Raw genomic sequence first — 19,970 nt, 5'->3', positions numbered from 1 at the left:
AGGCACAGCTCCACAAAGGACCTGGCCAAGCCCTGGAGAAGCTTGTTCATACCAGTTCTAGGGGCATTTCTTTAAACCAAAGTGCCAGGCTGCTGTTCTTTCCTCTTCCAGTGGAAGAGTTTCTGGCACCAGGGACAGTCCCTACAGAAAAGCATTTGTGCAGGGGAGATGGGAAGGACCATCTGAAGTGCAAGTGGTGAACTACTGCAACAGTGTGGAACTGATTGAATTCTTTCAGCAGCACGAGGTGAACTTTTCCTGCTGAGGACAACCCTCCTGCAGCCCTATAGCAGGCACCAGCGAGGATGCAGCACAGAGCTGCTTTGGGAGAGCCTTCCCCAAGCACACCTGGCTAGAGGTCAGCCCAGCAGGTAGCCCTGAAGCCATGCAACTCCCCCAAAGCCAGGGCTCCTCAGGCACCACAGACAACAGGTTTTCTAGGATAACATATTGGTGTTGAGGGATCACCTGGCACCAAATCACTCTCCATGGGATGGGGAGCTCAAACACCCTATCCTGTAGCTGATCCTGCTTCCAGCAGGTTGGACCAGGGACCCCCTGTGGTCTCAGCCAGGCTGAACAAACCCATGATCTGCTGCCAAAGCTCTCCCCAGCAAAGCCAGGAGGAACACATACCTCCTTGCAAGGGTTCACGCTGGTAGGACTCCTGAAAAAGCTTCCCAGCTCCACCAGTACCTTCCCTTACAGCGCATGGTTTGAGCCCTGCTCCTGCCAGCACAGCTCTGTGCCCACCCAGCCTCAAACACCCACCTTGAAGGCATTTTCCTCCTTTGCCACCTTCCCTTGCCTTCAGAGAGATCCCTGCAGGAGCCAACAAACTTCTTTCTTGCAATAGAGATGCCTCTGCTCACCCCAGATCTTTACCTGCCTGCAGAGCAGCCTTTTTGCTCACACCCTGGTTGCAGAAGCACACAGCCACCACTCTAAACACTGCCTGCTCCCCACCCACAGGCACCCAGCCTTTTATAGCATTCCCAGCTCCTGCTCAGCTGAGCCCGAGCTGATGGGGACCAGCTGAGATGGGGGTTACCCCTCCCTGGGGCTTACAGGGCCAGCCCACCCCAGTGCAAAGCCTGGGTCCAGCCAGGTCCCCTGTGCCCCACCATCAACATGCTGGGGTTTACTGGGAGGGTGTCACCTCCTCCCTTGATCAGTCTTTGTCCTCCTCGCCCTGTGTCCATGTGCTGCTGAATCCAGCTGGGACTGCCCCTGGAGACTGCTCCTGCTCCATCTCTAGGGCTGTTGGCTGTTAATGCTCTCTTCTCCCCGGGGTCCTGGCACAGCTGGGAAAGGTTTTTTTTAAGCACATCACCCCTGTCCCACACGAAGGACGTCCTGCCTGCCCCTTGCCCTTACTAAATCTCCCCTGCCAGCCTCCTTGTGCATTTTTCCGGAGGAAGGACGCTAACGGATATATAAATAAAGCAACCTGTGTATTCTTCTCCCCACTCAGCGCTTGGGTAACCTGCGGTTGACCCCTCCTAGTCCTCCCCAAACCACAGCCCCAGTATGTGCTGCCTGCTGCCGCCGCTGCCGCTGCTCTGGCATTTTTATGAATGGCCTTGAGCCCAGGGAAGAGATGTGAGCATGGATTTGGAACAGCTCCATCCCTTCTACCGCACGCGCTAATCTTGACAAATGATCAGCGTGTGGCTTTCGAAACCAGAGATAAGGCTGTCTGACCACTTCAAGTCACTACACTTTCCCACAAAGAAAGGGATTTTGTTCTCAGCCCCCGGCCGCAGCTTCCTCCGGAGCCTGGGCAAACCCAGGTGCCCCCCGCCCCATAGCTTGGGGGACAGACACACTGCAATCACACCTCTCGGGAGTGGGGCCAGGGTCTGATTCAGAACAAAACCTCAGCAACCTCCAAACAAGGCAGATGTTGTGACATTGCCTGGGTTTCTGATGCCACCGGCTGGACCGGGGCTGCCTCCTGCCTGCATGCCTGCATCTCCTTCCCCTTGGGGCCAATGGGAGAAGCGGTCCACGCCCAGCATGGAGCTGGGATGTGGCAGAAGCGTGTGCTGGGAGCCAGCGAGAGCTTCCAGTCCTGCAGCTGAGCCATGACCATGGCAGGCTTCCCTGAGCTCAGTTTTAGCTGGGAACTGGAGCACCTGGAGAACTCTTGGCCCTACTGGGGCCACTGCTCTCCTTGGACAGGTATCCCACTGCACTGCTATGGCATTTGGGACATGCATCTCGCCTGCCAGTTTGGGCAACGCAATGTCCCCGTTCCTCCCTGGGGCTGGGGAAGCAGCCGTGGGATAGCTGCAGTGTCTTCACAGGGACTCTGAGACGGCAGAGCGAGCCCTGGGTGGATCCTGTTGGATGTGCACCTGGGAAAGCTGGGCTTTCCAGAAGGCTCCCCTCTTGCACAGGCACAGCCCCCCTGCCAAAGGAAAAGGCCAATTCAAGGAATGCCTTTGATCTGGTGGGAATCGTTAGGGAGAAACTCTGCCTCTAAATTGAGCTGCTCTCTTGCCTTGCCACTTTGGGAAATGAATTTGTACTTGGAAAAACTCAGGCTGGGAGAGATCTTGGGACGACATCCAATGCATTTCCCTACCCCAAATTGGTCCTGACAGATTTTTTTTTATCTAACCTTTCCTTTAAAATCTCCAGATGGCTCAATACAGTCTCCTCCAGGGCTATATTCATTTTACTACCAGATATTTCTTTATTATTAATATCCAACTTAAATTTCCCTTGCTGCAATCTGCTCCTATCCCTTGGGAACAGAGGGCCACTGTCCTCTTACTGCTGCGCCTGGTGCACCCCACCCTGCCCAGCATGGTGGGTGCCTTGTCAGCAGCGGTACTTATTCTTATTTAAAGCTTAGTATTAGGGTGGACAAGGCTGGTCCTGGCCCAGAGCAAGCAGAGTTGAAGAGCTCCTGGACTGTCCTATCACTTTTCCTACTGCTGCGCTGGCCCGCGGGAGGGTTTGGTGGTGCAGCAGCGCACACCCACTGCACCCTGTGCAGGCACCGAACATCGTACCCAGGTGGGAACGGGAGGTTAGAGGCTGCTGGCTTGTTGACCCATGAAGTGAGGCAATTATTCAGCTGATGAGGCCATGCAGGTGTTAATTAAAAAGCATGCAAAGCGGAACAGGTCACTGTTTGGTGTCACCCGCTCGTGAAATTAGCCTTGCCGTGGTTCACCCAGCCCTCCCCGGGAGACAGAGCCGGGGAAGAGCTGCCCGTAGTACCTCTGCTCTTACTCTCATCTCCTCCAGCTGAGCCCCTGTTTCTGGGTACCTCCTGGGTCCTGCACAATGTCCCTGCTTTTTGGCCAAATCTCTGCTTAGTCGGGATCCTTAGTCGGGAAAAACTTCTACTTCTTCATTCCTGGACTGGCTTGGAGCATAGCTGTGCAGGGGTGAGAGGTGTGCCCGAAATAATCAACTCCTGGCAGTCCAGGTGGAGAAACAAGCTCCCTAGCCACATGCCGAGCTGTTGCAGGAGGTGCTCACACTGATGGACACAGCCTCCCAGGTCACGCACCCCTGTGGGTGTCCCTTGGTAGGGTCTCAGGTTTGCCCAGCATTCAGATTTGATCAGCAGCAGCTGATCTGATCCCCTTTACTCTCCAGCCAAGGCCAGGAGGGAAAGCAGAGCTTTCCTCTGGGAAGCACCAAGGGCTGGTGCTCCCTGACCCAACGGTTACCAGCGAGCAGGTCTGCAGAGCCTTTTGGCAGCAGTTCAGGGTGGCAAAGCCCTTCCATTCTGCTGGAGAGCTCGGTGCTCAGCATGCACTTCACAGCTCTGGGAGATGGGGCTTGGCACCTTCTCTGTTAACCCCTGGGACATGCCTGTGTCAGGAGGATGCCCTGGTAGGAAGGAGTCTCCTCTTTCTTCTCCACCTGAGCACTTGTCCAGAGCCAGGATGCCGTGCCAGGCTCCACACGGGCACCCTCCTGTGCCCTGCCAGAGCCCGCGCTGCGGTGGGGACCAGCAGCAGCACGGCTGAGCATCAAAGAGTCAAACCCGCGCTGCTCCCTGCGCAGTGCCACTTAACGAATCCCAGTTTCCTGCCGCTCTGTGTCTCATGGTTGGATTAGCTCACGGCTAATAAGGCTCATGAGAGTTTTTCCCATGGTTTGGGGCACTCATAATGGCGCTCTCCTGTGTGGATTCTTATAATAGAGTTGATGATGAATCCACTTCCTCAGTGGGGACCCAAGTTTGGCACTCTCTTGTCTACCCAGATGCCTTTCTTCATAAAACAATCAGACAATAGAACAACAAAATGGAATTCAGTCTCTCTGAGGATCCTGCCTCGCTATGAAATCTGGCAGAAAGTGACCTGGAGCTTCAAAAGTGGGGTTGGACGGCAGGGACAGGCGGACAGACAGACACAGGCACCCACACGAGTGCAATGGCTCCCACCTCCTTCCCTTTCACAGCCAGGCTAGGGAGAACGAACGAGCACTCTGAACTCTGCCCTGTCGTGCCCGTTCATCACAGCACAGGCTTGAAGGCCAGGACCAAGGGCTTTTTCTGAAACCGTGCAACACCAGATGTTTTTTTCCTGAGGCCTCAGACACACACGTGCAGCACGCTGTTATTAAAACTGGCTCATACTCCCTGCGCACAGGGAAAAAAAATTAAGGCTGCGCGCAAGGGTAGCTCTCCACTTTGGCATCCAGCATTAAACCATGCAGGCTCGGTTGACTTTTGTTTGTTTTTATAGAGTTGCTTATAGACCGTCCCTCTTGCAGCATCCCAGCGGAGTGGAACAATCCGATGCACCAGCTGGACGAGAAGTGCTTCATGTGCTGCCAAATATACCATGTAAAAACCATAATGCAGGGTGCAGCCTGACAAGCGCAGGGCGGCTCGCAGCAACACCCTGCAGCAGATTGAACCGAGAGGAGGGAGCCGCTTGAGAGGATGCACTGGTTCATTACACAGACTTCCTCCTCTTGCTTTTCCGCCTAGTGTTTCCAGCCTGCCTCCCCTGGCACAGCTCTCCTATGGATTTTTCTTCTCCTGCTAATGTTTCTGTATTCACCTCAGGCTCCTTTTAACTGAAAAAGGCCATTTGTCTCCATATCTTATCATCTCTGTCTCAGTGTCAGCCCAAGCCTTGGTGCCTCCTTTCCCCAGCAGCAGGTTTCACTCCTGCATTTGGGATTCCACCCAGCCACCCTTTCTCAGCCGCTTCTTGTTTTCCTCCAAGAGTTGTGGAGAAGCATTGCATGCCCTGCCGTGGTGCTTCCCTGCCCGGGCTGACGTGGGGCTGGCCTCTGCCAGATGAGGCAGGAGCCTCATTGAACCCCTGGTGTGGTCTCGGTGGGATGCCCAAGGGTGCGAGTGGCCCGGGGATGCTCAGCCCAGGCTCTGCTTATATGGCAAAATCTCCTGCTCCCTGGCATGGCCTCACCTCTGCAGGGCTACAACCTGATGTCTACTGGACAGCACCAGGGATGTTACCTCTCTCCCAAATTGCCGGTGCCCTGGGTGGGGGTCCGCTTCCCCTCGCCCAACAGCAAAGGCCCCCCGTGGCTCACACGAAGGGTCTTACACCGCTGTGGCTGATAGTGTGGGGCCTGGGGAGTGCTGTCGGGACAGGGCAGGGTGCTCAGCGCCCAGCACCCGCTGCTGTGGGTCACCTGCGGGTGGGGGCATGGGGGTGCAGGTTAGCAGGGGTCTCTGTAGCATGCAGGGTGGGGAGGGGACCTGAGCCTGCCTTCCAAAGCCGCCTGGGAGGGAGTGCACTTGGCTGTGGGAGATCCACGAGGCTGCAGGGAAAGGCAAGGGATTCCCCCCTCTCTCCTGGAGCCTGGAACCGAAGCCCAAATCTACCAGGGAGGGTTGGTATCAGCTCCAAAACAGCACGCTTCCCTCCTCCCCTTCCTGCAAAACCCAGGTGCTGGGTTCGCTGGGCCCTTGGTGATGCTGGATGCATCAGGCTGTTGCCAGTCAAATGATTGACAGCTGTCAGTCTCCAGCAGCAAAAATCGCCTGGAGCCGAACACGTCCAAGGGACAGAGCGGCGGTTCCTCCAGCCTCTCTCTTCGCTCCGGGGTGAAGCAGAGCGGGCCGGCGGCTGGGGGCGGCCCGGGAGCCGTGCGGGTACCCGCAGCTCCAGCCCCCGCTGCACCTGCTGCCCGCGCCCGGTGCCCGCGGAGGGGGCAACGGGAGAAGGGGCCGGGGCCGGGGAGGGGGCGCACGCCCGCTCAGCCCCGCTCCGCGGCCGGCAGCTCTCTCCTCCCGGGCTGCGCGGGTCGAGCTTCAGCTCCGCCGGGGAGGGGGTAGCGGGGGGGGGGAGGGGGGTACCGGGGAGGGGGTACAGGGGAGGGGGTACCGGGGGGGGCCGCTTTGTCTCCCCGCCCGCGGGGCCGGGGGTCGGCGGCTGTGGGAGGGCGGGAGGAGGAGCGCGGCCCGCCCCCGCCGCCGCCGTACAAAAGGGGTCGGGCGGGCGGCGGAGCGGCGTGTGCCGGCGGGCAGGGCAGGGCAGGGCAGGGCAGGGCAGGGCAGGGCAGGGCAGGGCAGGGCAGGGCAGGGCAGGGCAGGGCAGGCGTCAGCGGGCGGTGCTCCGGTCCTCTCCGCAGCGCCGTCCCGGCGGGGCCCGCCGCCGACCGCCCCCGTCCCGCTCCGCTGCCGGCGGGCCCGGGACCATGCGGCGGGCGCGGGCGCTGCGCCACCGCGGAGCTCTGCTCGCCTGCCTCTCCCTGGGGACGCTGCTGGCCCTCGCCGACGCCAAGGGCTCCTTCTACCCCCCCGCCGCCCCCCTGCCCTACGGCGGCAGGTACAGCCTCTACACGGCCGGCTCCAGCCCGCAGCTCGGCCCCGGCAAGCCCGTGGGCAAGCACAAGTAAGCGACTCTGCGCGCCCCCGTCCGCGGCCGCGCAACCGAGCCGGCGGGCACCGGGAGCCGGCGGGCACCGGGAGCCGGCGGGCACCGGGAGCCGGCGGGCACCGGGAGCCGGCGGGCACCGGGAGCCGGCGCCGTCCCCGTCCCCGGGGCATCGGCCCCTGGGTACCGGCTGCGCGGCGGGGCTCCCCGGGCACCGCCTCCCGTCGGGCATCCCCTCCCGGGCACAGAGCGCGGTACCGGCCGCACGGCCGGGCTCAGCGGCAGCACCCCCGGGGGACGAGCTGCCGCGGGCACCCCTGGGTGGGTGCCCAACCCCTCGTACCGATCGTGGGTACTATCTCCCAGGGCTCGGCCGCGGGCATCCCTTGCCAGGCCGCGGTCCCTAGGTGCCCGCCGCAGGCATCCCTTGGCCCGCACCAGCTGTGGGTACTGACTCGGGGCTGGCGGGCAGGGCACGGCTGTCCCTCTGTCTCGGTGCACCCCCTCCATGTAGAGCAAGGTTGGGGGGGGGCTGCCCAGCACAGGAGGGTGCAGGGATTGTGTTTCCAAGCGGGAGCGGGCTGCATGGGTGGGGGGATGCGTGTGCTGCGGTCCCGTGTGGGACAGGGCTGGGGGTAGTGGGGATGGGGGTGCCCGTGTGTGTTTGGGGGGTAGGGGCAGGTACCCGTTCTGCATGGCATGAGCACGGGGCTGGGATGTGCAGGAGGGGAGGATGGTGGTGCACAGATGGACACGTGAAAAACGCAGCTTGGTTTGGAGGGAATTTGTCCATTTGTGTGTAAAGTGCAGGCTTGCTAGAGTTTAAATATGTTTTCAAGTAACCTGGAAAGCTCGGGCAAATGAGGAATGTGGGCTTTACACATAATATAGACTTTTTCCATTCATTGCAAAAAGGCTGTTACATTGGTGGGGGGCTCGCTTCCCTCCCTGCTTGTTTGCGAACTGTTTCTGTCAGGCTTCTTTGAAAAGGGGAGGATGTGGTGCTATGAACAAGCTGAAATGAATAAAGTAACATTCAAGATGAACAATACTGGCAGTGCCAGTGAGAGCTTTCCAAAACCCGTAACATTTTCCAGCTGCTCACTCTTAAAACATCAGGCTGGAGCTATAAAACTGCTAGCCACAGGTAGGTGAGAAGGAAGGGGGTTTCTGAGAAGGAGACTGAGCCAGAACCACCCTAACCCAAGTAGTCACAGGCAGGCTGCATCTATTAGTACTGGCTAGTAGATATGCCCATGTTGGCTACTAGCTTACGTACAGAGGGGGTTAGCAGTGTGTTTGTAAGCAGATCCTGGATTTATGGATAGACAGTGATTCTAAGTTTCCACATGCACACGCACACACGATCTCCCTTCCCTCCAGCTAAGAAGAGTGGCTGGCCTTTGCTCTCGTGTGGCCCTGTGCACAGATAAATGACTCACTTTTGGAGGAGCGGGGAGCAGCGGGGATCCCTGCACATGCTCTGAGCCTGGCAGCCTCTCGCCAGGGCAGAGCCGCTTGTGTCTGGGCAGGCTGGAAATGCCTAGCGCTGCCGGGAGTTGGGGTGCCCATCCCAGGGGAGCAGAGAGCCCGGGGAGAGGTGCTGGTGCCGCTCCTGGGGGGAGCGAGGGGGATGCGCTGGGGGTGTGGGGTCCCTGCTGGGAGGGAGCAGGGAGAGCTGGGGTGTCGGAGGGAGGATGAGCCTCCTCGCACCTTGCTGCCTCACGGAGGGAGCTCCTGCCCCACATGGGCTGTTGGAGGCGGAGGAGCCTGCTCAGGGCCTCTGAATGGGGGCGCTGGGGGGCTTATGGTGGGCCTTGGCATGGGTACGGGATGTACTTTGTCTTCATGTGTTTGCCATTGGTGCTTGTCCTTCCTTCACCTATCTTTCCCCACTCAGGGTGAGCCCGAGCCCTGCTGCGCTGTCCCCAGAGGGTGACAGTGGGGGGGCTGGGGAGGGTGCGGACACCCACCCCCTGTGCATGCACACACACACGTGCACTCGCTCCCCCAAACAGGAGACACTGCAGTCCTTCCCCCCAAACCCTTCTGCTCCAGTGTGACCGTCCCAGTCCCTTCCCTTGCCTCTACCTGCCAGAGGTGTCTCAATGCCACCCGGACCATCGTCATGCCAAGCCTGTGAGAGCTGGGCCCTGCAGCTTGTTTCTCTGCTCAGCCCTGAGGCTGCTCTCCGCAGGCCATGCAATGGCGATGCCAGGGGACTCCGGCTGCTTCCCAGCCTGTCACCAGGCAGCTGAGCCACAGCGACCCCAGCTCGCCCGGGGAGAGCCGGGTCCTCCCGCCTCACTGAGCACCTCCCTGCACCTGCAGCTCGCGCCAGCCCATCTGTTCCATCCCATTGACCCTCCATCTCAGCCTCAGCTCTGCACTCTGTGCCTGTGCCCTCCGTTCCTGCCGCTCTGCCATCTGCCACATCCCCATGCCCTTAATCCCTGCCTCACCACACATCCCTGCTGTCTCTGCCCCTGTGGACCAAGTCCATCTGCTCCTGCCGGCAGTCCTGCCTTCAGATGGAACAGCCTTGGCCTCCATCTGTCCCACCAACACTCCCGCAGCCTTCCCACACAGCCTTCTTCTCAGCCACCTCATCCTCAGTGCCTGGGTTTGCTGCTTGACTCAGGAGAGGTCCTGTGCCCAGAGCTGGCTGTTACCCTGTGGCACCCAGCTGCAGGCGTGATGCTAGGAGGGAAGAGGTTCTGCTCCTTACACCACCCGTCCAAGGGATCTGAAGAGGTTTCCAGCCTCCATACAGCTTGGGACCCGGGTCGTGTCCCTGCCTCCATGGTGGAGGGACCACAATGCTGCAGCCCCGCAGAGCAGCCAGCCTGCATCTCCTCTCCCTCTGCTGACTGTAGCACCACGCTTGGTCCGAGTGTGACAGCATCCACAGCAAGGTCCTAAGGCTTTTGGGCTGGCACTGGCAGCACTCCAGGAGCTGCAGGAGGACAGACCACCCCTGCCAGATGCTGCTGGAACTATTTCTGGGATGCTGTTCCTATAACTGCTGTTGCTGGTGGAGTTCTGCTTGTCCCCCAAGCCCGTCTCACCACCCAGGCCATGCTGTGCCGAGCATAGCCCAGCTCTGGGGCTGAGGCTCCGGGTGACCCCAGCACTGGTGACAACATGGCCATGACCGTGGCAGCAGCAACCGTGCTCAGCACCTGGCCTCCTGCAGCGTGGTGGCACCGCAGACCTGCCGGGGGGGGCTCTGGGTTTCTTGCAGACAGTGAAATTGCCAGTGAAAAATCAGAAGGCGAGGGTGCTCAGTCTCTTTCCAGCACCAAGACTGATTTCTCAGGCAGCGCTCAACTGCGAAGTGACCGCAGCTGGGGGAGGATGGGGCAGCCACCAGCTCGGAGGGACACTGGGGGCTGAGGCTGAGCAGAGAGCCCAGCTGAGGCGAGCAGAGCTGTGCTGAGGGTGCAGGGGTTTAGCTGCACCCCCTTAACCCAGAGGAGAGATGCCTGGATCCACCCGGACCGAGGAGAAGGCTCCTCATTGCCGGGGGGTGGCACCCTGGCACCCGGAGGGCAGCTGGTGGGGCTGGGCAGGGCTGGCTCCCCTGGAGGCTCTTGGAGCCGGTCGGGTGAAGGCAGGTGAAAGCTGAGGCGCCTGGGGACACCAGGAGCAAGGAGCCCATTCAGCCTGCCTGCCCTTTGCCTGTGCACCCAGCAAAAGGCTGGGCACTGGGGGACTTCGCTCCATCCCCACTCCCTGCACTCCCCCAGGCCCCACTGCTGTCCCCGTCCCCAGTGGGTGGGGTGGGGTGGGCGATGCCCCCTCCCCACCAGCTGCACGAACTGGGGGGTCCCTCCAGCTCCTGTCCCCCGGAGACCTCGCGGGCAGTGTTGGGCAGGGCAGGCAGACCTGCCTGGGGTCTGGTTGAACAGCCGGGGTGCTGCTATCTGCCGGGGCAGGGGGTGACGGTGTCTTGCTGTGCTTCCCCCCAGGAGCTACTGTGCCTATGTGGTGCAGCGCAACGTGACGTGCACGCTGCAGGATGGGGCCGAGAGCTATGTCAAGGCTGAGTACCACAAGTGCAGCTGGGGACCCAAGTGCCCGGGGAAAGTGCTGTGAGTATGGGGGACACCAGGGCATGGCTCCATTCCCCTCCCAGCTTCAGGTCGCAGCTCTCCGCGGGCCCCTGTGCCACCTTTCCAACTGTGAACTCCTGCTTTCCAGAGGGCAGTGAAAGGGGCTGAAGGGCTTTTCCTGGACGAGGCAGTTAATGGCAGGGCATCGGTGCTTGGAGGAGGCAAGATGGGATCTGTGAGGAGGGAGAGGGAGCTCTATCCCTCATCAGAAATAAATCAGGAAATCCTGGGAAGCCGAGGGGTGCATGTGCATGTGTGCAGGGAAGCATTTTGTCACAGACCTGCAATTTGGCAGAAAGGTGGCAGCTAGGTGAGAGCCTGACCGAGAGGAGGAAACGGAGCTGGTGGCTGGGGATGGCTCAGGGCTTCCCACCCCAGGAAAATATTTGCAAAACTCTCTGCCACCTCGTCAGTGCTGGAGGGAAACATCCCGCCATGCCGCAGCCGGGGCAGGGCAGACACTGGGGCTTTGTGCCTTGCCACCCTCCACAGCCCCCGGCCGGGGATGCTGCCCCATGCAGAAATGCCGCTCTCCTGCATCCTCCCCAGGCCTGCCGAGAGCAGCAGGGCTGAGCACCAAGGAAAACCAGGCTGAGAGGGGCTCTTGTTGGAGCCTGGCACCCCTCCTGCGGCACCGGCACATGCTGCTGCAGCCGGCCAGGACTCTCCATGTGCTGGCAGTGCCGCGGGCTTGGCTCGCGGCCTCTCCCGGCAGAGATGGGCTGTTGGACCTGCTCGCTGACTTGCTCTTTCCTTCCTCCCATCACAAGTGCTTTAGCAGCATTTGGGGACTTCGGGACATTCTGCAGCCACTGGTACCCATGGAGGAGATCCCCAAAGCCTCTCCCATCTCGGTGGTGTCCGCTGCTTGGCCCCTCCAGCCCTCCAACAAAACTGGGGTGAAAGCAGGGTGTTTTCTGAAAGCAGCTGGACCCGCAGCTGAACTTTCTGCACAGCCTCGGATGCTGCATCCACGCACAAGAGGGAAGCATGGTTTTTCCATGTGCTGGGGCCATCAGCTAATGTTTGTGCCGCTGCAAAAAATACTTCCCCTTGCTGCTGTTTGGAGCAGGGGGAGAAGGGTTTGGAGGTGCCGAATGGCTCCGGGCTCCTCTGCAGAGGGCGGCATGACGCAGAGAAGATGCCTTGCCTTCTGGATGCCATCCTCATCCTCGCTTCACCCCCGACAGTGGCTGGGTGCAGCAGTCTCCTGCTGTGGTACATCCAGGCAGGTTTCTACACACTAAGAAGGAAAGACCATAGAAACTCCGCAGTGTCTGTGAAGAGGAATAACAAAAAGAAGAGCTTGTTTTGAAACTGTCCTGTGCCTTTGGGAAATTATTGATGTTGAGGAATTTTGAAGTGATTCAAAGAACAGAGGATTTGGGTTTGCTTCCTTCTCCTGCCCTGCGGTACGTACAGAGGTGGCTGTATCGCACTGGGAGTCATGTGGAAGTGGCATTGCCTGGGGGCTGCAGCCTGGGCCGGGGGCACTGTGGACCCGGGCAGGGACACGGATGATGGGCTCGGCCCCATGTGCTGCCCTGAGCGACTGGATAAGTGCGAGTGCCTTACGCAGCCCCTCCATACAGCACGGACGGATGTGCCGCCTCCTCCGAGACCTTCCGCTGAACGTGCTGGAGAAGAACAAGGGCCCGATTGTGCGTCTTGTTGCAAAACAGCAAACTTCAGGACTTTCAGGCCATGGTAAATTCAGATAGGAAATTTCCAAAAGGCAGGTTCAAAGCATTGGTGTTTCAGAGGTGGTGAGAAACGCGCTGCCGTCAGCTCAGCTCAGCTGGTGGGGGGAGCACGGGTGCTGACAGGGTCCTGTCCCATCCCTGCCACCTCATGGGAAAGTGCCACGAAGAGCAGGGAGCAGCTGAGTCCTCCCCTGGGCTGGTGGGGACCCCATGTAGAGCAAGAGCAGAGAGGGAGGCTGTTAGTGTCCCACCGGGCAAGGAGGTGGGCTCGCACCCTTGTTTGCTGTGTATCAGGGGGCTCAATGTTGTAGTGCCCAAATTGGCGATGCAGAAACCTCCCAGGGCATCCCAGCTGGGCGCAGGAGGAGGTGTAAGGAGCCATCCCTCTGTGCACACCACACAGCACTGCCCCGGTAAACCTCACCAGGGCTCTGCTGGCCCACTGCCAAAGCTCTCGCTTGCAAGGCCAGCCCAAGCCACTTAGGCTTCCCATCAAACTGATGCCTTCCACACATAGAGAAAATAACTTTCTGAAGGTATTTCAACCCTCCTGGAGGCTTCAGGATAGGATTGTCCTTCAGACAGTTGAGAAGAGGATTTTTTTACCCCACTAGGGAATTCTGTAGGTCAATTCAAAGTGCAAAACACACCCAGAAGCAGCCCAGTCCCCTCCTGGAAGTGATCTGAGCTTGCAGGGCTTTTGGAATCACTTCCATCATTTAATCTTGTGCTTTACTGGGGCCAAAGTTGCCAAACTGTGTGGCATCCATCACAGTGGTCATCTATCAGGCCAGAGACCAAAGCAATACACTTATAGCTGCTTTCCTAAACTAACAATGGGAGTCCCAGGTTAAAAAAACAAATCCAACAGAAAAACCTCTCCAGAAACCACAGATACGTAAATAATGGCTCTGCTCAGATAGTTCCTCCTCACCCCGGGCTGTTTCTCAGGCTTGTATAGTTGTGTTACCAACTTTTTGGGGAGAACTCTTCTCTCACCATGTGCTGTCACACCTGCACCTCGTGGTCCAGTCCTGGAGAGGGTGGGCACATGTTTTCGGAGTGCTGGTTAATGAGCCGTGTCCCTGGATGGGCACTGTGATGCTACACTGAGCTATGGTGCAGCAAGAGCTCTTGGAGGAGGTGGGTCATGGTCTGCAGGTGCAGCACATGGGTCTCAGCCAGGCTTTCCCACGTGCCCGGATTTCCCCCACCCAAGAGGACCCATGACCCCGCTCTTCTCTATTGCTTGACGTTGAGGTTGCTTCTCTAAACTGTCTTCTCTCTTCCTCCCCTCTCCTGGAAAGGTACCGCACCTTCTTCAGACCCAAATACAAGATTGGATACAAGACAGTGACCGAGCTGGCCTGGAGATGCTGCCCAGGCTTCATGGGAGAAGGGTGCCACGACAGCCCGACCGACCAACCCGGCCTTCTGCCCCAACATCCCAGCCCTAAAATGCCTCCTGGGCAAAAGATGTTTCCAATTCCCAGACTTCCTCCCTATCCAAAAAGCCACCCTGACCTGTTTCCAGGACCAAAGAAGAATCAGTATGGTGAGATCTCGCTCCTGTTTCACATCCCCAGGTTACCACACCGCCAGCATGCTCTCAAACCTTCCAGTTCTGTTCCAGCACAGGGCATGAATTTGGCAAACCTTTAGTGGGTGACATGCTTTCTCATCAGAGACCTGACATTTGATTGCTTTGAGGATCGTAGGCTTTTTAAATCTAGTTTCTTTCAAAATGTGCTGCTTCAAAATTGCCTTTCCTCATTGCTTTAGAGCATTTTTCCATTAATTTGGGGGTTGATAGGGTGTGTCTCAAGACGAGGCTCCCCTGGGCTGTTGTCATCACCTGCTGTTGAATTTGGGAGCAGAGAACTTGATCCCAAGAAGAAAGAGGGTTTCCTGATCGTTTAAGAAGAGATGTAGAGGAAAGGAGGAAGGGTGGGCGGATACTTTGCTGAAATGGCAATAAGAGGGAGGCAGGAGCTAATGTTAGTTAGGATGGAAAAGGACTCAAATCTAGAAGATCGCCAAGGAAGGAGGGAAGTGAAACGAGCACCAGCCCTGACTGTGCCCTCTGTTTCTTTCCCTGTGCAGGCAGAAAGCTGCCCGGCCTCTTCGGGGACCGCCTGGATCGGCTGGAGGAGGAGGTGAGGCGCCTTTCCCAGTCCTACGACAGCCTGCACACCATGGTGAGCAGCCTGGGGGACCGCCTGCGGCTGGCCATCCAGGAGGACACCACCAAGATGATCGGCTCCCTGATGAACAGCCCGGGCACGCCTGACTCGACGGTGGGCTTCGGCATCATTCCTGATGGGCTGGTGGATGTGGCGGACAAAGCCGACATTGCTACGTACCCTCCCGTGGGGGAGATCCTGACCAAAGTGACGGAGGTGAGCGACGTGCTGAAAACCAAGGCAGATTTGCTGCACGAGGTTCGTGGCATGGTCCTGGACCACGACGGGCAGATCAAGCATCTGCTGGAGTCAGCCCGGCCCTCGCCTCTCACCTCCATCGACCTGCTGGAGGAGTACGTGGACACGCGGCTGAGCAACCTGCGTGGAGAGCTGCTCGACGGCTTCGAGAAGAAGCTGGGGAAGATCCAGACCACATGCGATTTCCGAATCCAAGAGGTGCGGCAGCAGTGTGAGGAGGAGAAAGCTGCCAACCTACGGCTGCAGCAGACGCTGGATGGGAAGGAGCTAGAGATCAAGAAAGAGATCTCCCAGCTGGAGACCCAGATCCAAGGGTTGACGGTGGTGGAAAGCTGCTGCAGCAACCTGGACTACCTCACTGATCGCATGAACATCCTCGAGAAAGGCCTTCACAGCATCTCTGAGTCCCAGAAGAACTTGCATGCACGGCTGGATGGAGAAATCTCCACTGTCACCCTAGGGAACCTTTTTGAAGGACGCTTTGAGGATCTGGAAGCCAGACTCAATGCTACCGAGAGAGAAACGGGGAGCTGCTGCTCTGGTATAGAGGACAGCATGAGAGGCACGGTGGTAGCAGAGGTGGATGGCATGAGGACTGCCTTTGAAGATAAAATGCAGACCCTGGAGGACAGGTTTATGACCGTTGTGGGGGAGCTGAACAACGTCAGTTCTCCTGTGGGCATGGACGGAGCAGTGGTGCCCGTGCTGGAGGGGGAGCTCGCCAGCATGAGGAAACGGATGGAGGAGACACTGGAGGTGTTGCAGAATCGCCTCATCACGCTGGAGAGCACTTGTTCCCTGGGCTGCACCTCCGCCTCCAAAGATGTGGAGACCTTCCGGACAGAGATCGAAGACTGCCAGAACAAGAACCAGGACCTGCTCCTCCGAATGGACAGCAACTACGACCTCCTGCGCAAGCTGAACGCCACCATCCTGGAGATCCAGCGGCGAATCGAGGAGGAAGCATCGGGGGCTTTGCAAGGAGAGATCACCTTGCTGAAGATCAACCTGAACACTGTGAGCAAGTCTCTGACGGGGCTCAAGGACTCCGTCTCCCAGTACTCAGACACTGTGACACATGTCAACTCCTCGCTGGATGAACATGAGCGGAAGATCGAGGATGAGGTCCACTCCATCCAGGAGAAAGTCAACAACCAAGGCTCCCAGCTCTTCTTCAGCAACCGGCGTGTCCTGAACCTCAAGGGAGACTTGGAGCGACTCAAAGCCAGGATCGTCAGTGACCTGAGCTCCTGCAAGAGCGTGGCCCATGACCTGCAGCAGGAGATTGCTCACTTTGATGACCGGGTGGCCCGGGTGGAGAGCCTCTGCGGCAGGCTGGGTGCCGTCACAGGGAGCCTGGACGGCATCAGGGACGAACTGGAGAAACACACGGGCAGTTTGTGGGACTACATGGACCACATGAACGGGACCCTGGCTGCCCACTCTCAGGAAATAACGGGACTGAAGGACAACCTGCTTGACTGCCAAGCCAAGGTCTCCGAGCTGGCGGAGCAGGTCGGCCACTTGGAAGAGCAGGCGGCGAGGAAGCATTAGCCGCACCGCCACACGCTTCTTCCTTCTCCTCCCCGTGAAGGACAGGATTAACTTATATCACACAGACTCACTCCAATGTGACAACAGTTCTTGGGATAATTTTTTTAATGAAAAGATAAATTAAAAGCTGCTACAAACCCTTCTCTTTTTTTTTTTTTTTTAAATCTTCTTGGCCCGACTTTTCCATAACTCTGCCGTTACGGCACTCGCCTCCCGATGCTCAGCAGCTGTCCCGACCCTGGTGCAGCAGGGTCACTGCCTCCTGGCCGGGGGCGTTGCTTTGGCTCCTGGGCTAATGACCCCAGAAGGACAACTCAGGAGGAAGCTGGAGGCGGGAACGTTCTTTTTTTTTATTTTATTTTTGTGGATTTATCGCTTCTTGAAGAATAAAACCCCGTAGTTGTCAGTTGAGGAATAGATTTTCTATGACCGAAAGACCACCTGCGTCTTAATCCAGGGACCGAGCAGAGCCAGGGCTCCTTGCAGGGAACAAAACTCACCACAGGAATTGCAGATTTCAAAGAACACACATATTCACACATCCCCCGGGGACCTGCCTTCCCCGTTCCAAGACGGCAGCCCTCCTCGTGTACGGTAAATCCATTTATACTGCTCACTCCGTCATGCAAACGCACATGCCTTAGGAGCATATGAGGATATGTATTAGGAAAACACACATATGCACATATATATATATATGGTATGTGTATATGTATTTTTGAACAATCCACTGTCATGGTGCTCATCTGATTGCAAAGTTTCCTCTTGCTGCCCCCCCGTCCCTTGCCGTATTTCGAAGAACCACACTGAGCAGCTAAAAACCACCGGAGCAGCGTTTGGGGGAGGGCCCTGTGGTCCCTCGGGGGGACCCCGCTTTGCAACCCCACTTTGCTGTGCTCTCTGGTTACACCTGGGACTGATGTCAAGGGTTACGGAAAACTTGTGTCTTCCCCAAAGAGACATGTGTCCGTAGGTCTCTGCAGAGACCAAGATGGGCATAGAGCAGTCCTGTCCCCCAGCTCTCTCCTGTTTTATTGCTTAAACTGTGAATGTGGTTTCCCTCATCGCGTCCTGGGGCAGGAGAGCTGCAGCTGCTCCAGGGCGAGCGCGAGGCTTTCCCTGTCTGGCAGCACGGGAGCAGGAGCCTGCGTCCTCCTCGCGTTCCTCTGAGCCCACTGGGATGCCAACAGCCCCAGGGACCCGCACCGACACGGAGCCCCAGGCAGGAGGGAAGCAGGGCACTTTTGCAAAGACCTCTGGAGACCTCTCCTCAGCTCAGCCTGGGAATGAAAAACTGAAGTGATTTACCTACGGTCGCTCTGGTTTCCCACAAACAGGCAGGCTGGAAAAGGTCGTACGTGTTCCTGAGCAACTCCAGCCTTGCCCTGTGGAGCAGGTGCCTGGACCATGAGGCCATTGCACACAAAACCTGCCTCTCCCGGGGAGCCCAGCACCGGCATCCTCCGCTGCTCAGCCAACAGGGACTTCATTACCAGAAAAGATGAAGAGGAAATTAAAGAGCCTCCATCTGACCAGCTCTGGCACTTTATAGCAGAGGAACATATTTTTCTAGCAGCTCAGCGTTGCAGCTCATGGACCCTTCCACACCAGCTAGCCTTCAGCTCCCACCCGGTGCCCATCACCCTCACCAGGTCTCCCTGCTCTTCTGCACCACAATTCCCCTCCTGCTCCCTGTGGCCCCGCAAAGGAGCAGCACAAAGCAGGAGCAGAGATGCATCTGGGCACCTTTTCTCATCGGTAAAAACTGGATGATCTCCCTGAAACAGATGCTTCCAGGCTGGGGAGGACCACAGGGGTCACCAAGTCCAGTTGGCTGTGCCATGTTACCCTGATGCAGTAAAATCTCTTTCCCCTGCAAGAGGAGCATGGGCCATCAGCTGTACGAGCACGGAGAGAGGACCTGGCCTCCCACCACTCGCTGAGCCCCACCAGCTTGCAGGCTGTCAGATGCTTGCAGCACTGGAATCCACTCTTGGTGCTCTGGGCTTTGCCGATTTGGAGCTACGCTGCAGCTGCTGAGACACTTCTCCAGCTGAGGAGCAACCTCCAGCTGCCTTAGGACATCCTGCAAAACCTGCTCTTAGACACCAAAACCTATTTTTTTTTTCCCCGAGCCGATGGAAGGAGTCTCAAGCCAGCCCTCACCCCACAAGAGCAGCCTGCCCGAGCCCCCTCCCCATCCTCGCACAACAGAGAAAAAGGGCTGCAGCAACCAAAGAGAGAATTAAGCCAAGGGCCAGGCTTGCCCCTTCCCAGGCCAGGGCTGGGTTAGAGAGCAGCTGAACAGCAACAGCTTCCCCCAGCGTGGGGGGAGCCGGGACTGGCCACAACAAAACTGGGACAAGGAAGAAGTCTGACCTTCCAGAATATGGTGCTATGTTTGGACTATTCCTGACTAGTCACTTGAAGCTACAGCCAGTTTGTATTTCAGTTCTCAGCTATTCATGTTTAAAGAGTGAAAGGAACTTTGTATAAAATAGGGCATTTTTTTTTCTTTTTTTGCTTGCAGAGAGGGAAAGAGATGGTGCCTGTGCAGTTGTCTTTGCACAGGCAGCTTTCTGAGGCAGTTGATAGCCTTTTAACAAGATCAGTTGTGTTTTATTGGTTTTAAAACCTTGTACATTTGTTCAGATTTTAAAAGCTGAAAAAGTGTTTGTACCAGAAAGGAAAAAAAAAAATAAAGTATTTCTTGCTGAGGTTTCCAGGATCAAAATGTCTTGTGTGGCTTTAAGAAAAGCAGCATAACATGAGGATTGGGTTAAGATGGGGAGCTAGGGATAGAGTACAGAGCCTATTTCGAGAAGGGGGCAGGCAGACTCAAAGGAGATGATTTACACTCACACAGTAGTCAGGGAAGGAGAAGGTGGATGCCAGACTGGAGGAAGGAGCCCAGCAGTGCTCCTGCCCATTTTATTTTACATAGTTAGAGCTGAGAGCAGAAGCAGCAGGCTGGCTGAACACCTTTCCTTGAATGCTCCAATACAGGGGCACAGGAATAAACTCCTGCCCTGGCACAAGACTGGCAGGCTGCTGGCACAGGGGAGATTCACCCCCATGCACACACACATAAAGCCAGGGTTTGCTTTTTGTATTAAGTCGGTTTTGCAGCATTATCTGAAGGTAGTGAGGCAGTAGGTGAAAAATAAAGTCTTTTTTTAGTGTAGTTGCTCTGCAGGCCCAGGAAGCTGCAGGTCCTGCCTGCATCTCCACCAAGACCCCCTTGGCAGGGCACTGCAGCAGAATAAACCCAACCATGTTTGTAGAAGGACACAGAGCCTGGCTCCCACTTCCGTGCACAGGGCTACAGGG

The 19,970-nt window shown here is 57.6% G+C and overlaps 1 protein-coding gene across 1 annotated transcript; it reads left to right on the top strand.

Annotated features, from left to right (window-relative positions):
• The first annotated feature begins 6,648 nt into the window (after nt 1-6,648).
• EMILIN3 (elastin microfibril interfacer 3) lies at nt 6,649-19,314 on the top strand. The gene is made up of 4 exons (XM_087749919.1): nt 6,649-6,845; nt 10,799-10,921; nt 13,953-14,200; nt 14,749-19,314. The coding sequence occupies exons 1-4, from the start codon at nt 6,649-6,651 to the stop codon at nt 16,638-16,640; spliced, it is 2,460 nt and encodes an 819-aa protein (XP_087606045.1). The 3' UTR covers nt 16,641-19,314.
• The last annotated feature ends 656 nt before the right edge of the window (nt 19,315-19,970 follow it).

This window comes from Nipponia nippon, unplaced genomic scaffold (genome assembly GCF_047370975.1).
Source record: "Nipponia nippon isolate SJK-2023a ecotype South Korea unplaced genomic scaffold, ASM4737097v1 scaffold_13, whole genome shotgun sequence".
NCBI classification, from domain to species: Eukaryota; Metazoa; Chordata; class Aves; order Pelecaniformes; family Threskiornithidae; genus Nipponia; species Nipponia nippon.
Note: the sequence above shows the minus strand (reverse complement) of the source record. Positions and strands in the feature narration are given on the sequence as shown.

What these genes read in the sequence shown, in the direction of transcription:
- EMILIN3 (XM_087749919.1), top strand. Translation starts at nt 6,649, where the DNA reads ATGCGGCGGGCGCGGGCGCTGCGCCACCGCGGAGCTCTGCTCGCCTGC. An exon ending in AAGTGCCCGGGGAAAGTGCT is followed by an intron (nt 10,922 to 13,952) that starts GTGAGTATGGGG and finishes TCTCCTGGAAAG; the next exon opens with GTACCGCACCTTCTTCAGAC. An exon ending in ACCAAAGAAGAATCAGTATG is followed by an intron (nt 14,201 to 14,748) that starts GTGAGATCTCGC and finishes TTCCCTGTGCAG; the next exon opens with GCAGAAAGCTGCCCGGCCTC.